The 20399-nt window shown below is 41.6% G+C and overlaps 1 protein-coding gene across 1 annotated transcript in view; it reads left to right on the top strand.

Annotated features, from left to right (window-relative positions):
• The first annotated feature begins 1135 nt into the window (after positions 1–1135).
• Positions 1136–20399, top strand: part of aldh1a2 (aldehyde dehydrogenase 1 family, member A2) — a 29678-nt gene continuing 10414 nt past the window's right edge. Inside the window, exons 1-4 of the mRNA XM_010880384.5 lie at positions 1136–1326; positions 12273–12377; positions 12817–12957; positions 16949–17078. Of these exons, the coding sequence (XP_010878686.1) occupies positions 1204–1326; positions 12273–12377; positions 12817–12957; positions 16949–17078 (499 nt within the window). The 5' untranslated portion in view covers positions 1136–1203. The remainder of the gene's footprint in view (positions 1327–12272; positions 12378–12816; positions 12958–16948; positions 17079–20399) is intronic.

Below are 20399 nucleotides of genomic sequence, written 5' to 3' on the forward strand. Positions count from 1 at the left end.
AATTACCACCGACCTAGGCTGGCCCACTTATTACCTATTATGGAAATTAGGTCATTGGTATTTCATTTCATTTCAAGAATTAACTAAGAACGGTGTGCAACAAATCCGTATTTCATTAGACAAACATTACATTTACTAAGTTAGAAAGTAGTGTTTTGCTCTTTATCAGGGATGACACGAATTCGATCGAACCAATGAGGTTGACCTTACAATCTGTTTTCGTAACCTCAGTTAAACAAGAGCATACACTTCATTTTAAGTGCTGACACCAATTTTTACTACAGACAACTTGAACAGGGCACATATAACTTAAGCCTATTGATCGTAGGCCATAATCTCAGATGCTCAATCCATCGACAAGGGAAAACCACTTTTGTAACAACTGTTCAATAATCGGTTGCAGTGTAGAAAAGGATAAGCTAGGGCGTTTGTAAATTGAGTAGAAACATGCCCTTTTGTAAACAGCATTGTAACAAGTCTGTATTTAAAATATTTTGAAAATACAGACTGCAATAAGCAGGCTAGTACTTTTTATTACGATGTTGGCTACTATGAGTTGTTACACGTTAAAACAATGCCTAAATCTTATAACGACCTCTTAAAAGAAAGTGTTACGAATCATGACACCGTATTTTACTACAGTACGCCCCAATATGTCAGAAACGTATCCAGAAACTCTCATCTGAAGAAAATTAATTTACTTTAAGGCGTAGTGTTGCAAGTAACATGTTGTTTTTATTTATGAGTCGTTAAGAATGAACTGCTCTCACACTTAATAAGGTGTTAATTCTCTTGTAATTACTTCTTCAAATAAGACCCTGTCTTCAATCTAACATGTTATTTGTTTCCACCTTTGTATTTGCCCATTTCATAAAGTAGCCTACGTGTGTTTAAACTGGATTTGATTTAATAAAGATAACCTAATGATATTTCATATTTTTTTTATTGTGAGTAAAATAGAGATTGTGATACATACTTTGGAAAGTTCTGGATGTAGTCTACTTTCCCTCCCCAAAACGGACGGCTGGGGTCGTTTATGTAAATGTTCGATTTTAATCAGGAGGACGGCCCTGTTCTCTACCCAATAAAAATGGACCGCGGCTGACACCTGGTTATAAACACAGGAAGGGTTCCAGAGTCCTTATCAGAAATCTTTAGAAAAAACGAAGGCACGTCTGAAAGAGACATACGAAGACAGACGCGATGACTTCCAGTAAAATCGAACTCCCTGGTGAAGTGAAGACCGACGCGGACGCCGCTGCTCTCATGGCATCTCTCCAGTTGATGCCCTCGCCGGTGCCCAACGCGGAGATCAAGTACACCAAGGTCTGTGAGACAACTTATATTTTAATTCAGAGTCACATATTCTGTCCTACGTATCAAATCTCATATATGAGATGCATTTTTGTATTGTCGCTAAAGTATTTAATGGCAACACGTGTAGTACTGCCCAATTTAGCCAAGATTTTTGCGCACTGGACAGGTGATTGTTTTTTGCCAATTTAGTATCAGGTTTAAGGCTTTCATTACAATTACAGATTTTCCACCTAAATGCCCCTTTTTGCAGATTGTTGCTCGTGTGATGTGTTCACTTATATAGCAAATAACCGCCTACAGTTCATAAACATGTGGCGTATACTCTGTGTAAAATCATTCTAAATGTTATCAAGGCGACATCAAATCTATTTTTATTTCGTCATTTGCATTTTTGCTTACAATATGAAATTGCACAGGTGCTTTTAATTAAACGTGTATATTTACCAATATATAAATATGGTACGTAGCCTACTTCACCTGCAGTGGCTATAAATATTGTTTATCACAGGTGACACTAGACATTTAGTAAAGGTCATAATTCTTCAGCCGCAGGTTATTGTTATACAATTCTGACCTGATTCTTTTAACCTACTGTTATGTAATCATTAGAGAAATCATCGTGTTTTTGTGATGAATCTAGATTCACATACACTTGATAAAAAAAAAAAGTTTTTATTTGAACCAGTTAATGTTCTTGTGCTAAAAATAAATCCGTGATTAAATTATACATTTTGGAATAAAGCATATTTGCATATTTTATCTTGAGTGAGTTTATTTCGTTTCTAAACATTTATTCAAACTAATTTGGATGAACCTTACTCTTAAATCAAATTGAATCGCAACCAATTTAAATATTGTGCATAAAATTTAGACGGGCTTGTTTTTTGTCGCCATTTGCTAAGAATGCCTTTTTACCTCTTGTTCTAGAATCCTTTAACAATGCCCTCGTCCTAAATTCCATTCATTTCATTATTTTACTGTGATTCAGCACAATCAATTTCCAAATTAACTACCCTTCTTTCGATTTGTGGATTTAATTGCATTGATGTACTTGGCTACATTGCATAGCTATAGACGGATTAAGCATGTACGCATATAGGCTGATGGATTCTTCTGAAAAATAGCATTTCTAAACTTCTGTTTTTGGTCATTACTAACCTTGTTCATACGTTTTGTGTTTACTTTTTGACGATTTCATTAATTAAAACCTGAATAGTATTTTTCAACCTCCCCTTTATGCTGGTATTTTTAATAAGCACCTGACTGGAGTCCCACTTCCAATCACTTATAATATGTGAACTTCTTTTTGTTGTAGCGTGGTTCCTTTAGAAGTTTGAAAAACAACACTTTTATTGCTGTGATTGAGAGTAAAGGCCACATCTCATTAAGGACCCCTGTGAGTAGAGTGTTGTAATCAGGGTTAGCTGCACACCTTCTTGTAAGTGCAAAGGGCACTTTTGCTGAGGCAACAAGTAACTTATGGTGGTCTACATGCCATGAGATGTGAGCTGGTTTTGCATGCCTGGTTTCAATGCACAGACACGCTCGTCTTCCCTTTCTCTCTATCTCCCTTCTGCTTGGAATTATTTAAAAGAATGCACGCAAAGTGCGGACTGTATAGGGGAGCATTTAGGGAGTGCAGGCCTTGGTGAATTAACCCCCAGGAATTTGGATCATCCAGGCCCTGTTGGTTTGGTGGACATCGGGGGCAGGAGGGCTCTGATTTATGGGCACCCCTGACGCGGGCTCTACTCCCACCCTGTTCCTCTTCTGTCCACCCCATCACCGGCCTGCCAGGGGGAGAATGAGGGTTGTGAGCTAAAGCTGTAACAGTAGCCAGGATGGAGCTGGCCTTTGGGACTGTAACAGTAGCCTGTATGGAGCTGGCCTTTGGGACTGTAACAGTAGCCAGGATGGTGCTGGCCTTTGGGACTGTAACAGTAGCCCGGATGGAGCTGGCCTTTGGGACTGTAACAGTAGCCAGGATGGAGCTGGCCTTTGGGACTGTAACAGTAGCCAGGATGGAGCTGGCCTTTGGGACTGTAACAGTAGCCAGGATGGAGCTGGCCTTTGGGACTGAAACAGTAGCCCGGATGGAGCTAGCCTTTGGGACTGTAACAGTAGGCAGGATGGAGCTGGCCTTTGGGACTGTGGGCACATGCTCGCTGTGGAGCCCTACACATTTTCCCACACTTGTAGACCAGCTGTGTGACGTGCCGATGCCTTTCGCAGACAGAGGTCCAGTAGAGAACTGAGAATGAACATGCCTGTAACCAAGCCCCTTGTACTCTCCAAGGTTTAGCATGGTTTCATTTTTCTTACATGAGTTTGAGCTGGCTTCTAATAAAAATATCTCCCTGTAGAATGTGATAGTTAATGACCGGATATGAACACCATGTAAGAGAGTCAACATGACAGTGCGCATGCCCTTTTTCAGTCAGTTGCTTGTTTTGCAACACAAAGGTTTCCAATAGTGCATCCATGAAGATATGCCCATAGTATGTTTAGTACCAGTGACTGTGAGATAGTGAGGTGTTATCGCAAATAGACGCTTTGCCCCTTCTCCCTTTCACCGAGTCCTGAACTGTTTGCCGTCAAATTGTCATTTGTATGAACGTGTCAGGTAAGCTATCTCCCTCCCTGCATGTGTCTCAGTGGGGTTGTGCAGATCTGTGAGACTTCGGAAGGTCTGCTCATGTCTCCCTTTGTTATAAAAATGTCACCCTTTGTCCTCCTGTTTGTACTGCTGTAAGAAGAAGGTGCTTGATTCTTCTACCCTGCCTACCCCCACTCCATCCTGGTGTGGCCTGAAACCAGCTGGGCAGTAAGACACCATCATGCCATCAAGAAAACCCTGCGTTTGGATGGCCACAGGAGAGAAACGTGCTGTGGCTAGGTTGGTGTGGCACTTATAACGCCAGGGTTATGGTTTCATGTTTGGAACAATATGAGGATCCACTATCACTACTGTAAATTACGTGCACCATACTTTAGCTTACTCTGATGGCTTTTTCTCAATGTTTTCTGCCTTTTTGTAGAGCAGGGAGAGAGGATAAAGTGATACTGTTGAGTGTGGTTATTGATGAGTGGAGACAGAGCCAGCGGTCTCAGGGTTTTAGGAGGTGGTATCTCTGGCCAGGGTGGCTTCTCACACTGCTTAATGATTAAGAGTCGTTAAACCTGACACATGGAAGTATAGAGATGGTGGGACAGAGCATTTCTCGCACATTCCCCTACAAGATGTTGAGAAAGAATGCCCATTTATCTTCCCGAAATGTGTTTGAATTGATACTTAATATTTATAATATTGATTGATGTTAAAGGAGCCAAGGTACAGACAGATGTTTGTCTCTCTTGTCATCACTGTAACACGTACAGGGGCTCCTTATTGTCAGTAGGTCAGACCTAACTGAAGTTAATATTTAACTGGAGTCATTTTAGCGTGGTTGTAGTATAGTTTATTGATAAGCATATATAGACTATACAGAACAAGACATTAAATAAATTCTGTCAATGGCCTTTCATTTTGAAACGCTGTGAAAACAGGAAGAGTTAAACTTTAGCAATATTCAAACATCCCAGACCTTAACTACACATTTGCCCCGCTTGCTATATAGATTCCCCATGTCAAGACTGACATATATTTTCAAACCGTTTTTTTTATTCATCGTGTAATTGCTGCCATTTGGTCTTAATAGGAACGTAAAAGCCTGTCTATTTAAGCAAGGAAGGGTTTTGTAAACTAATCTGTTAGCAGAAGTCAAGTCAGTCATTGTGGATGAATGAAAGAGGCCCCATCAATCCGTCACTGATTGAGATAGTACAGATGGAGGCTGGGGCCTCCCCAGTGCTAGGTGCTGTCCACTGGGGTGTAAATTATGGGCCTGTTTCACTGTGTGGGTCAGTGCCCTGCCTTGCCAGAGCCTGACCTGCACTTCTGGAGTTTTTCACTTCAAAACCGCCATCTTACTGCGATCAACATCAAACAAACCCCAAGGTAGAGGATACCGGGAGCCTGAATGATTTATCACAACACAGCGAGCATTCCCTCTTTCTTTTTCTCCCTCCGTTCCCTCTTTTACTTGTCTCAAACTCTCCCCCCTTCGTTACCTCACACACACACACACACTGTCTCACACACACACTGTCACAGACACACTCACGCACACACACTGTCACACACTCAGCTACACACATCCCTGATTGTGACAGGATGAGCTTGCACTACCATGAATATGTCCATCTGTGTGAAACGGTTACTTGTGAGTGTAAATTATCATCTGAGCAGAGGCGTCAACATAGCGTCCCCTGTCTCTTAATCACTCTTTAAGGAAGACTGGTGACAAGGAGGTTATCCCATTAATAACTTCTATACCTTAAGTCTACGGGCTGGTTGACATGTAACGTGTAAATCCTTATGGTGTCATTGTGAAAAACTGTTGGCTCCATAAATCCTCTGATATCCATAAAAAAGCTCTCCCCTCTAGAGAGTCTTAGATACACAGAGAGCTGAAGTCTGCCAGACATTTCATAGTTGCCAAGGCTCCAGTCACTCCTTATGACTAGTGGATCAGATTTAAATCTAGTTATTTCATACCCAGATTTCATTTATTTGTGTTTTTTATTTGTGTAGTGTTAGCAGCAATGTTTAAGATTATTATACTGACAGTTCAGATTTTTCATCCCTGGCCATGACCTGCACTGAAAATGACTGCCCAGGTAGTGAAGTTTTATTATTGAAACTACCTAAATCACATTAACTGGAACAAGCCTCTTAACAGGTGCAAAATATCCAAACTCTAGGTTTAATTCATTTAGAAAAAGGTGTGCTATTTATGTTTGTCTGGCATAGGATTAAATATAGATGCAGTTTGGGACTTTTACGATTGTCAATTTTTTTTTTTAAACCTCACATTTTTGGCTGGATGTGTAATATGTTTTTCATGTTAGAATTTGTTATTTGTACCTCAGGTAACTGTGCAATTCAAAGTTTCAAAGCATGTGATTTTGATGAAATGGAACATACTGTGCCAGTACATACTTGACCTACTACTCAATTTTCTGAGACCCCTTTTGGCTCAACCAGCATTGGTTACAACCAATGGCCCAAAATCCTGGAATTTATCTTTGACCACTGTACATGTAAACAGTATAAAAACAAACAATTCTGAAAAACAACCAATAATAGAGAATATTGCGAAAAGATGGGTATGGTTTTCAGTTCTTTTGAACAATTTCTACTCAACAAGCTAGTTCAAATTCAACTCACTACGAACAGTTTATTGATTCAGAGTAAATCTGTAACACAAACAGCTGCAATGAAATTGTGAGCTTTTTCAACATTGGGGGACAAGCAATGACATCTGTAAAAATTGGACAGTGAAGCATTTTTTCTTCTTTTGGCTCTATAATTCAAAAGTTTGGATATGACATCAAACAATGACTATGAGGTTAAATAATAGTTTATCAAGTTTTTGTTTGAGGGCGTTTGTGTACATACTGGATTCACCACTTACAACTGACAAACCTTTTACGCATAGTCCCCCCAATTTCAGGTCACTAAGTTTGTGTATGGAATCATGTAATGTCCAAATTAAGCACTTATGTTTAGTATTTAGTCACATATCCTTTGCATGCAACAACTGGTTGAAGTCAGCAACCCATTGACCCCTCCAGATGCTGGGATATCTTCCCTGGTGATGCTCTGCCAGGTTAGTACTGCAGTCATCTTCTGTTGTTTTTGAGATATTTTTGTCTCCTCATCAGAAATTTAAAGGCATATTTAGATTTAAATCTGAAGATATACCTGTCAGGAAATCTCCAGTTGCAAGAGTTCAGTGGAATTCGCTTGTACATTAGCAGACAAAGTTTTTCTTTACACTTGAATGTTAACTTTACTGCTGCTGTCAGCACTTACATAATCAATAAAGATATCTGAGCCAGTTCCAGTTGAAGCCCTGCATACTCGAATCATAACACCCCCTCCAACATATTTCACTGTCAATGGTGTGGATCTTGGGAGGATTTTTTATCCACACTTCCCGTTTGTCATTATGTTCCAAACTCTTGTTTTTGGTAAGCTTTATGGTTTGACCATGTTTCTGATTGATTTTCTTTTCAGTTTTCAGCCTTGTAATGGCTTCCTTGACTTTTTATTGATACCTCTTTGGCAGACACCAATAGCATCCTCCAAAGGCAAATGCAAAGCCAACCAAAACTAGCTGTTTTGTAACTGCTCAATTTTGTTGAAGAAACAAATCTTCAAATATAAGCTCAATTTCAAAAAAGCAATTTTTCAATAAGATTTTGTGCTTTGAAAGCAAACATTATGTAGACCAGTTTTTATACATTAAATTCATTGTCAGCAAAGTTTGTTGAGTGAGCAAACACATTAGCTCAGTTTCTTGTCCATATACAGACCACCCAACTCCTAGATAATGATGATTAGGGGATCATTTACTTTTCCATGTGGATATATCTTTCGGTTATGTTTTAACGCAAATATGTGAATAGATATCGATGGGGTGTTTTTAAATCAAAGTAGGCTATTTAACAAAGACATTCATTTTTAATTGATGTTACTGTTGAAGTCTCCCTAGATAATGTAGATTATTGAAAGACCAACTCGGTGTAACTCAGTGAATGTGCCAATCTCAGACTGGGTAGACATTGGCCCCGGGTTGCTGCTTTGAAAGGCCTGTGCTGCTTAACTCCAACTCCTGCATGGCCCGTCCCCTTGATCAAATGTCAGTTCATGTTCCATAAAATGTTTCCATCAAATTTCTGTCCCTCACATTAAGTAGAAATAAGTTTGCCAGCCTGTGTTTGTCCATTATGCACCCAGGAGAGCAGGGTGGCATTTTGTCTCTGCGTCTGTGAATGGAAACTCTAGGGTCTACGGTTTGAGTCATGGATAGGACTAGAGCAAAAACACCAGCTGGGCTGAAGTTTCACATGCTTTGTCTTTGCTTGTAACAGTCGTAATTACAAGTGTCTTGAAATGGATCCAGAAAATAAAACAGGAATAGAAGTCCTCTGATAGGAAAGGATATGAAACTTCCTGTGCAGACTAGATTTGCAGGTGCCCTGTTCGTGATCCATGTGGCTGTGGAATCTTGAGCTGTTGTGTACATATATGTCTTTATTTTTAATCTCCCCTACCCCCTGAAAATTGACAAGAAATTAGTGCCATTAAATATTCCTTAAGCATGGGAGCCATGAGAAGATGCTAGAGGCCAAACAGATGTTTTGCTGGCAGCAGTAAGTTCTTTGGCATCCCCTGCCTGCCCTCACTCCCTAGTGCAGTTGTGGAGCAGCCTCCAGAGAGAGCACAGTGGCAGATGAGAAATGGATCAGCAGGATTGTTCCTTAAATGCACTGAACTGAGGGAACATTCCTCTTCAGTTTCTCAATGTCTGCTGATTGCTGATGTATTCCCGGGGGACTCCGCTATATTGCTGCTCCCTTTGCTCTGTGGAGATCTTAAGCACCTAGTCCCTTCATATTGGTTGTAAGCAGAGTGCATTTTGAAGTTGACATTTTGAGTCATTCTTAGTAAACAAATGAGCTACGTTGATGTGATCAGGAACGTACATTCTACGAGTCTTGAGTTTCATTATTGGCTTCGGGCGTCCATGTCTCATCATTTCATCAGCCAAACAGACAAGCACTGTCAGCAGTTTGAGATTGACAGGTTTTAACGGAAAAACGTGGGGGTTGCTAAATATTTGCAGCTGTCCTGTGGCCCATGCATAAAGTGTTGACCTATCTGCAGACTGTCCAGTCCCTGTCCGCGCCAGGCAGCTTTCTTTCTGTGCTGTAGGGGGATCAGATGTCACGGCTGCACCGGGAGCACAAACTCTGCCAACTCTCTGTAATACCAAAATGGCCTGCATATTTACCAAATAATAAGACACCACACAGCTGGAAGCATTTCCTCATGAACACAAATTGATGGGTCTCACTCAGAGTAATGCATTTATTTTGTAGCTATCTATGTACTGTGAGCTGACTGGGTCCCACCTCTTGCTTTCTTACCCATTTGCACAATATACACAAAATAAAATCTTCTTATGTTACTTTTCATCCTAAAACAGGCTTTGGGACTGACATGGCCATTTTTTTCATTTTGCTACTTTATAGTGGTTGAGGCACAGTCAGTTTGCTTATAATGGCTTATTATCAAAGGCAGTGATTTATGGGACTTAGCTAGTACTTATATGGTGATAATGATTTCTATACAAATGAAACCCTCATGTGTGGTGAAAGACACCACGGGGGAATGGGAAAACCAAAAAGAAAACACACTTATCATTTCAAAATTTGCACTTTTGCACTTGAGCTTCCATCCTTGTTTTTTTTCTTTGTTTCCAAATGAACCTAAAAGCAATTTTAAGAAACATTGAGGGTTGATTTAGTGTGCAACCTTGTCGTCTTAATCAACTCTTTGAATGGGACGAGACAAAAGTCTAACAGCCCCCTGAGCCCCAAGAGGGCCGAGCCAAACGGCGGCTGATGGTTGTCCTTTTCTGGCCATGATTTAGATGGCCGCCTGGTCCACTGTTCCCCTGTTTTATCCCCTCTCCTTCGGCGGTGCCTTGTGAGAGGGGTTACTGCATGCATAAAGCTACCCACGGACTGCATTCTTGCTCCGACTGTTGGGGCTGTCAGGGGGCTCCAATGATTTAGGGAGTTCCACTACAGTGGCCCCTATAAATTTAAAAACTAATTCCGTGCTCTATAAGGCTTTCTGTTTTTGTAGCAGGCCCTCAGCTCCTCATCCTCACTGACACTTTTATGAAGTGCCCTTAATGAGAGTCAGATTAAAGGTGGCCCCTGATGGAAGGCTGGGCTTGGAGGGGCTGAGAGAGCCAACTGGGTGCCTTTATGGACACTGCAGTCTGTTGGCCCTGTTCTGATTTGGCTGTCTGTTGGCCCTGTTCTGATTTGGCTGTCTGTTGGCCCTGTTCTGATTCTACATTCGGTTGGCCGTGTTCTGATTTGACTCTCTGTTGGCCCTGTTCTGGTTTGGCTGTCTGTTGGCCCTGTTCTGATTCGGGTGTCTGTTGGCCCTTTTCTGATTTGACTGTCTGTTGACCTAATTCTGATTTGACTGTCTGTTGGCCCTGTTCTGATTCAACTGTCTGTTGACCCTGTTCTGATTCTACATTCGGTTGGCCCTGTTCTGATTCTACATTCGGTTGGCCGTGTTCTGATTTGACTCTCTGTTGGCCCTGTTCTGATTTGACTGTCTGTTGGCCCTGTTCTGATTCAGCTGTCTGTTGGCCTGTTCTGATTCAGCTGTCTGTTGGCCCAGTTCTAATTTGACTGTCGGTTGTCCCTGTTTTGATTCCGTTGTCTGTTGGCCCTGTTCTGGACCTAATGAGTAGGCTGTGCTGTGCTATGGCAGCCTGGGCAAGGACCCTCTGTCTGTGTGGAGAAGCGAACCAGGCAGTCTAATGCAGATTAATTGGAGTGGTATACAAGACTGTGTAATATTGCTCATAGAGTGGTACAGGCAGATACCAAACACCTAAAAGCCTCTGGCATGAGTTATTCAAGTGCAAGGTTCTTCTTGTAAAGCAGCCAACTGCAGGAGAGTGTGTGTAGACAGAAGTGTGGGAGTTCTCTCTGTGTGCTGAGTCTTGAACAGTTCCCAAATGCGCTGGTATTCTATACCTGCTCTAAAGTAAACACTCCTCACAGTTTACAGCCAATTAAATTCTACTTAAGCCTCTAAGTTTACGTTGGTAAACATGTTGTAGAGTTAGGGAGGCCTAGGCCAGCAGGACACTTGAACCCTGCTTTCAGGTCTGCTTTCAGTGTATCTCTTCCCTCTCTCAAACAAAGGTTTGGTAAGAGCACATTTGTATACAGGAGAATTAAGGCCAGCAGATGTTTTCTTAACACCCCATTTATCAGACACAGTGACAGCAATTAAAAACAGTGTCTGAGGAGTCACTGTGATAGACCCAAACATGTCAATAAGCCAACGGAACTGAGACATGTTTTATTTACTTTACTCTTACATAAGAAATCATATTTTTATAATCAGATCACACCTCACATCTTCAGTTAGTCTGAAAGGATTGTTTCCAGTGAGTTCATATGGCTCTGTTATAAACCCATACACCCAGGCCATTCCCTGAGATATGTCATATTTTTATTGTTTATCTAAACATTTATTTTCTTCTGGCCTTTATCTTGCTTGAAAAGAGTCTGTTTGGAATCCTGGGCGTTGTTTAACGGACGGCTTACTTTAACGCATCACAGAAACCAAGTGCGGCACGTGTTTTATTATCTCGTAAACGAGCAGTGATGCTGTGAAATGTGTGTGCGTGTGTGTGTGCGCGCGCGCGCGTGTGTGTGTGTGTGTAAGAGAGAAAGTGTCTGCTGTCTGATAGGGGCTTATTCCCCCACCACTTCATTGTCTGGATGCTGGAGGACTCCCCAGAGAGCCGTGCTGGGCAGTCAGGAATCCCAGTCCACATTTACACAGATTTTTCCCTCTCTCCCTCCTTCTCTGTCCCTCCATCTTTGACACCAGAACTGAGAGGTACTGGAAGGATCCAGGCTCCATTCTGACAATCGCTTCATTAGAAACTACCATTTGCTTGATGTATAGATTATTGGTTTCTGCAAGAACAAAAATGTAACGTGATGAAATGAAAGAATGCAATGTTTTATATAACAAACAATGACAATAATAAATGTTGGAAATCCACCAATAATCTAATCATAAAACACATAGTCTGTTTTTAACAGCACATTTCTTATTTGATCCGGTAAATACTGTACGTGCAAGTATGTGCATTGAGGAAACAGCACAAGTTTATTGTCTCTTTAGAACAGGAATGGGCTCTGGAAAGAAGTAAAGCTTCTCCTAGAACCAGACTTCCCCTAACATGGGCCTCTTCATCCTGTGTACTGAACGCTGCATCTTTTTTCCCCTGCAGATTTTCATCAACAATGAGTGGCAAGACTCTGTGAGTGGAAAGACCTTTCCAGTCTTCAACCCCGCCAATGGAGAACAGATATGTGAGATCCAAGAAGCAGAGAAGGTATGGTAGAAAATACAAAGAAATGTGCACTTCCCATTGATTTTGTTCAGAAATGAAAGCAAAGTTATTTTCACTCAGCGCCTTGTTGGATTCTTTGTTTCCTAGACAGGGTTGCCCTTGGGTTTTCCACTCTTGCTCCTCTCCCCTGGCACCCAGTCTTTCATTCGTAGTCCATGTGTGATTACGGTATCCAAAAAATAAGGAAAGCAAACAGGCAATAGAGTTTAGTCTATTGTGGTTTGGGTCTTTGGCTTGGCAGTTCCTCCTCTCCTTTGCTATTTCAGCATCCCTGGGTGGAATACCCAAAGAGCACGCCATAAACATCCAAAGATCCATTTAGAATCAGAATCATCTAGAATCAGATTCAGAATAGGCGTATTATTGTCTCTGTTTCTCTGCCTCCCACAGACTGTATCAGTACACTGTTTCTCTTCTACAGGCCGATGTGGACAAGGCAGTGCAGGCGGCCCGGCTGGCCTTCACCCTGGGTTCAGTGTGGCGGAGGATGGATGCCTCAGAAAGGGGAAGACTCCTAGCTAAACTGGCAGACCTAGTGGAGCGGGATAGTGCCTATCTAGCAGTGAGTCTCCCACGGTGGTCAAAGTCCTGATCTTGGGGCCCAAAATATTTCTTCTGTTTTAGCAACGTGCTCAGAGAGACATAACATGGAGGATAAGAGAGTGAATATCTTCATAGTTGCTGTCTCCCTAAATAATATGTGTACTCTGTGTATATGCGTACACCACCTTTGAAATGTTTGGGGTCACTTAGAAATGTCCTTGTTTTCCATAAAAAACATACAACAAATGAGTTTGAATAGGAAATATAGCAAAATTAATAGGAAATACAGTCATTGACAAGGTTAGAAATATTTTGCAGCAATTATAGCCTTGCAGACCTTTGGCATTCTAGTTGTCAATTTACTGAGATAATCTAAAGGAATTTCACCCAATGCTTCCTGAAGCACCTCACAAATTGGATTGGCTTGATGGGCACTTCTTATGTACCATACAGTCAAGCTACTCCCACAGCAGCTCAACAGGGTTGAGATCTGGTGACTGTGCTGGCCACTCCATTATAGACAGAATCCAGCTGACTGCTTCTTCCCTAAATAGTTCTTGCATAGTTTGGAGCTGTGCTTTGGGTCATTGTCCTGTTGTTGGAGTAAACTGGCTCCAATCAAACACTGTCGACAGGGAATGGTATTGTAAAATGGAGCGACAGCCTTCCTTCTTCAGGATCCCTTTTAAAACCTTGTTTCCAAAAAAGTTGGAGAAGCTGTGCAAAATGCTAATAAAATCGGAATGCAATGTTGTGCAAATATTTTCATCCATATATTTAATTGAAAATCATACTACGACAAAATTTTATTGGACAGGGCAGGTTTATTACTGTGTTGCAGCTCCTCTTCCTTTAACAGCATTCTGGAAGGGTTTGGGAACTAAGGAAACCCGTTGCTGTCGTTTTGAAAGTGAAATGTTTTTCCATTCTTGCTTGATATACTGTAGGATTTCAGCTGCTCAACAGTTCGGGGTCTCCTTTGTTGTATTTTTTGTTTCATAATGCGCCAAATGTTTGCAATAGGGGACAGGTCTGGATTGCAGGCAGGCCAGTTTAGCACCCGGACTACTCCGGAGCCATGCTGTTGTAATATGTGCAGAATGTGGTTTGGCATTGTCATGCTGAAATAAGGCCTTCCCTGAAAAAGACATTGTCTGGATGGCAGCATATGTTGCTCCATATGTTTCTGTATATGTTGTTCAGCAATAATGGTGCCTTCACAGATGTGCAAGTCACTCATGCCATGTGCACTAATGCACCCCCATACTATCACGGATGTTGGCTTTAGAACTGTGCGCTGCTAACAAGCCGCATCCATGATTCCCAAAAATAATTTCAAATTTAGATTTTTCAGACCACTGGGCAGTTTTCCACTTTGCCTCAGTCCATCTTAATTGAGCTCAGGCCTGGAGAATATGGAGGCGTTTCTGGATCTTGTTTATATCTGGTTTCTTAGCGTGATAGAGTTTTAACCTGCATTTGTGAATGCAGAGACAAACTATGTTCACAGACATTGGAAGTGTTCCTGAGCCCATGCAGTGATTTCTGCTACAGAATCCTGTCTGTTTCTAATGCAGTACATCCTGAAGGCCCGAAGATCACGGCCAGCCAAAATTGGTTTTCGGCCTTGTCCCTTTGCGTACAAAGATTTCTCTGTATTCTCTGAATCCTTTAATGATAGTACGTACCGTAGAGGATGACATCCCCAAACTCTTCACAATTTAACATGGAGAAACGTTATTCTTAAATTGTTGCACTATTTGCCCATGCAGTATTTCACAGAGCGGTGAACCCCTTCCCATCTTTACTTCTGAAAGACTCATCCCCTCTGGGATGCTCTTTTCATAACCAATCATGTTACTGACTTGTAGCCAATTGACCTAATTAGTTATGTGATTTTCCACCAGGTTTAGTTTTTTAGCATTACACAACATTTCCAGTCTTTTGTTGCCCCTGTCCCAGCTTTTTTGAAACATGTTGCTGGCATCAAATTGAAAGTGGGCATATATTTTTCAAGGAACAATAAACATTTTCAGTTGATATGTTGTCTTTGTACCACTTTCGATTTGCGCATATTTATATATATACAGTGGGGGGAACAAGTATTTGATACACTACCGATTCTGCAGGTTTTTCTACTTAGAAAGCATGTAGAGGTCTGTAATTATTATCATAGGTACTCTTCAACTGTGAGAGACGGAATCAAAAATCCAGAAAATCACACCAGAAAATAATTAATTTGCATTTTATTGCATGACATAAGTATTTGATCACCTACCAACCAGTAAGAATTCCGGCTCTCACAGACCTGTTAGTTTTTCTTTAAGAAGCCCTCCTGTTCTCCACTCATTACCTGTATTAACTGCACCTTTTTGAACTCGTTACCTGTATAACACACTCAATCAAACAGAAACCAACCTCTCAACAATGGCCAAGACCAGAGAGCTGTGTAAGGACATCAGGGATAAAATTGTAGACCTGCACAAAGCTGGGATGGGCTACAGGACAATAGGCAAGCAGCTTGGTGAGAAGGCAACAACTGTTGGCGCAATTATTAGAAAATGGAAGAAGTTCAAGATGACGGTCAATCTCCCTCGGTCTGGGGCTCCATGCAAGATCTCACCTCGTGGGGCATCAATGATCATGAGGAAGGTGAGGGATCAGCACAGAACTACACAGCAGGACCTGGTTAATGACCTGAAGAGAGCTGGGACCAGTCTCAAAGAAAACCATTAGTAACACATTACGCTGTCATGGATTAAAATCCTGCAGTGCACGCAAGGTCCCCCTGCTCAAGCCAGCGCATGTCCAGGCCCGTCTGAAGTTTTCCAATGACCATCTGGATGATCCAGAGGAGGAATGGGAGAAGGTCATGTGGTCTGATGAGACAAAAATAGAGCTTTTTGGTCTAAACTCCACTCGCCGTGTTTGGAGGAAGAAGAAGGATGAGTACAATCCAAAGAACACCATCCCAGCCGTGAAGCATGGAGGTGGAAACATCATTCTTTGGGGATGCTTTTCTGCAAAATGGACAGGACAACTGCACCGTATTGAGGGGAGGATGGATGGGCCCATGTATCGCGAGATCTTGGCCAACAACCTCCTTCCCTCAGTAAGAGCATTGAAGATGGGTCGTGGCTGGGTCTTCCAGCATGACAACGACCCGAAACACACAGCCAGGGAAACTAAGGAGTTGCTCTGTAAGAAGCATCTCAAGGTCCTGGAGTGGCCTAGCCAGTCTCCAGACCTGAACCCAATAGAAAATCTTTGGAGGGAGCTGAAGGTTCGTATTGCCTAGCGACAGCCCCGAAACCTGAAGGATCTGGAGAAGGTCTGTATGGAGGAGTGGGCCAAAATCCCTGTTGCAGTGTGTGCAAACCTGGTCAAGAACTACAGGAAACGTATGATCTGTGTAATTCCAAACAAAGGTTTCTGTACCAAATATTAAGTTCTCGTTTTCTGATGTATCAAATACTTATGTCATGTAATAAAATGCAAATTAATTACTTAAAAATCATACAATGTGATTTTCTGGATTTTTGTTTTAGATTCCGTCACTCACAGTTGAAGAGTACCTATGATAAAAATTACAGACTTCTACATGCTTTGTAAGTGGGAAAACCTGCAAAATCGGCAGTGTATCAAATACTTGTTCTCCCCACTGTATATATATATATATATATATATATATACTTAAACATCAGTGTCACTTTACATTCAAATACTCCTTTTCAGTATAAAGGATCTGCATATGTTTTCAATAAGGAATGTAAGAAAACTGATTCAAAACAAAAGTAGCAACATGTAACTACCCATATGGTTCTAATAGTATTAAACAACCTAAGAAGATGGTTCAGAACTGATAGGCAATGTAGCATGATGTTATATTAGGATCATGTTTCTCCCCAGAGATAATGTGAAGTTTATGTTTCTTGGAGAGATAATACAAAATAAAAATAAAGATTACATTTTAATATATATTTCTCCTCCCCATCGCCCTCTCTCTGCAGACTATTGAGTCCATTGACAGTGGCAAGCCTTTCCTGCCCACCCTGTTTGTGGACCTCCAGGGAACCATAAAGACGCTCCGATACTTTGCTGGATATGCAGACAAGATCCATGGAATGTCCATTCCAATGGGTAAGTCCAGTGGCGGTTTTAACAAGGTTTATCTGGGGTGGCATGAGGTTCCAACTGAGGGGCCGAGGTCATTTCCCCCAGACAAATTTGAATTTAATTTTGTTTCCTGCATTCTGGAGATTTTTTTAAGCATGTCAATCTCATAATAATGAGACAACTTAAATATTTATGTTGAAAACAACCTTGTCCTAATTATTTCTAAAAGAAGTTTAAACAGCCATCGGAGATACTATTTATATATTCTTAACACAAGCTATAAAGATTCACACATTTTTTTCGTGGCCATAACAGTTTAATTTAGTCTTACTTAGCCTACATAATTCATGAGCTAAGCTAGCAGGCTGTGAACTGTAGCTAGGCTATGACCTAGCTATGAACAGTCAACTATTGCTGTTGTAGATTTCACAATCATGATTTTGTCATTTAACATTTACAATTTGTTGTGACCATGAAGTTATTGACTTGATTAATGTTAGCTAGCTACTGGATTTAGCTACTTTGCATTATCCATACCAGTTACCGCAGAGCGAGAAACTACTGGCCAGTTATTCCGAAACATACAGAAAGGTAGTAATTACTATGAATGGCTGTACTGTCCTTTATTTTCTAATGCTTCAGTGACTGCAAATGCCTCCAGGTCATGCAAAGTCTATAGTCGTCTTGCATGAACCGCACGTTGAGATCTCCCCAGAGCGTCTCTATGATATTAAGGTCAGGAGACTGTGATGGCCACTTCAGAACCTTCACCTTTTCCTGCTGTAACCACTGGAGGGTCAACTTGGCCTTGTGCTTAGGGTCATTGTCATGCTAGAAAGTCCAAGAGCGTCCCATGCGCATCTTGCAGAAGAATGCATATTGTCTGCCAGTATTTTCTGATAACATGCTGCATTCATCTTGACATCAATTGTCACAAAATTCCCCATGCCTTTAGACCCCCCCCCCCCCCAAAACATGAGTGACCCACCACCATGCATCACAATAGGGATGGTATTCTGTTCCCTATAGGCCTTGTTGACCCCTCTCCAAACATAGTGCTTATGGTTGTGACCATAAAGCTCTATTTTGGTCTCATCACTCCAAATTACTGTGTGCCAGAAGCTGTGAGGCATGACAAGGGGTTGTCGGGCATATTGTATTGGCGCAGTAAAGGCTTTTTTCTGGCAACTCGACCATGCAGCTCATTTTTGTTCATGTATCGTTGTATTGTGCTCCTCTAAACAACCATACTGTCTTTTTCCAAGAGCAGCCAGTATTTCTCCTGAGGTTACCTGTGTTTTTTTTTTGTCCTGGCCCGGCTGAAATCTTTCTTGGTCTACCTGACCTTGGCTTGGTATCAAGAGATCCCCAAACGTTCCACTTCTTAATAAGTGATTGAACAGTACTGACTGGCATTTGCAAGGATTGAACAGTACTGACTGTCATTTGCAAGGCTTTGGATCTCTTTTCCATCTTTATAAAGTTAGTTTACCTTGTTATGCAGGTCTTTTGACAGTTATTTTCTACTCAGTATCTAGCCTGCTCAGTGCATCCATGTGTGAGCTAACAAACTCATTGACTATTTATACACAGACACTAATTGCAATTTAAAAAGCCACATGAATGGGAAATTCACTTTTAATTGCCATTTTCACCTGTGTGTGTCACCTTGTGTGTCTGTAACAAGGACAAACCTTCAAGGGTATGTAAACTTTTGATCAGGGCCATTTGGGTGATCATTGGGATTTAAAAAGGAGCCAAAAAACGATGTGACAATAAATGGCTTCACTATCCTTAAATAGAATGATCAGTCATATTTTCAAAATCAATGCCAAAATGTCACAATTTCTGCCAGGGTATGCTAACTTATGAGCTTTATATCAAGAACTTTGAACACCATTTTTGAAAAATATTACTTGCCTACAAATAGGGTGGCAACTGGGGTGGCAAGGCCTTTTTCGTGGGTGGCTGCTTGCCACCCCTTGCAGCCACGCCTGGGTATGTCCATTCCAACTCAGCTTCCTCACAGTGGTTTAGAGAAGCACTAATTGAATTCTTGTAGTTCTTTCCTTCATTTCAAGGAATTGCTACCTAGGCAGAATGTGTGCGGATAGACGTCACTGCCAGGTGGAAGGGTTTTGTAGATGACCACTAGTGGAAACAGTAGCTAGCAGCAGATAAGCGGAGCAGCAGGCTGCTTTCCGGGGGCCTGCGGGACGGGAGATGTTCTGAGGGCACAAAGGTGATGTGAGGGTAAACAGGGCCACCCTGCCCAGTTATAAATCTGAGCCACAATGGTCCCCCCTCGTGTTGAGCCACCAATTGAGTTCTGTCACAGGCCTGGGGAGCAACGTCGGCTAGCTGTTCTGGCTCATTTAGTCGTTTGAAAGTGCTGTAACGTGAAGTCCAGCAGCTATAGGAGTTAGGATGCTCACCTTTTTTGTCACAGAGCTACAGTTAGCTGGGTGGTGGTTCCCTTAGGGACAGATGGGGTCTGCACACCAAGGGACTGACATTGGGGAATTTCAATAAGTCCTACACTCTTACAACAGGAATGTTTACTCAGTGTTTAGTAGCCACAATAACAGATGACTCCGGGGATAGGGACCTCCTCAAGCCCCTTCAGTGCTCCCTCACCAAACTCAGACAGTCCTCAGCTCGATCAGGGTTTGCGCTGTTCCTACGTGCAGTAGTGTTACATAGTAAACAAATAGAGCTGTTTCCGTGGCCTGGACAATGAGGAGTTGTCAGCAATATTCTTATCTTGGCCACCAGAGAAGATGAAGCACATGGCCGGTCCACCCCTGGGCCTGCTCCAGATCCAAGCTCCTCCTCGTCTTTGGATCATTGTTTCATCAGCTGAGGAATTAGCCATCCTGTTATCATGTACATCATATAACTCTACAGTAATAAACACTGTGTAGTTTTCTATCACTCAAAAGCTATTGTTTTTACTACCGTTGTAAAGAACGAATAAACATGGCACGCCCTCAGTAAGCATCTCCTTTGACTCTGGTAATGCAAGAGGAATGAAAAGCTCTTTCCAACTTAACACCCACTGCTTTCTCCTGGCTTTAACCACAGTCACACGCATCATTTTGCTAAGTTAACGCATGAATGTAGATTGACAAAATAATGTTGTTGTAGGATGTATTGCATTTTTGATCGAGATGGTAAAATTTTGGTAAAAAACCTTGGTAAAAATATTGGTAAGAAGTAAAAGGACACCCGCTGTTTTGATGTATCTTCTGGATACTCTTATGTCATATTCTGTACACTGTGATTTCCCTAAATCTACCTAGAGCAGATAATCTTAACAAACCTTGTATCTGTATGTTCCTCTAC

The sequence above is a fragment of the Esox lucius genome, chromosome 2 (genome assembly GCF_011004845.1).
Source record: "Esox lucius isolate fEsoLuc1 chromosome 2, fEsoLuc1.pri, whole genome shotgun sequence".
Taxonomy (NCBI): Eukaryota; Metazoa; Chordata; class Actinopteri; order Esociformes; family Esocidae; genus Esox; species Esox lucius.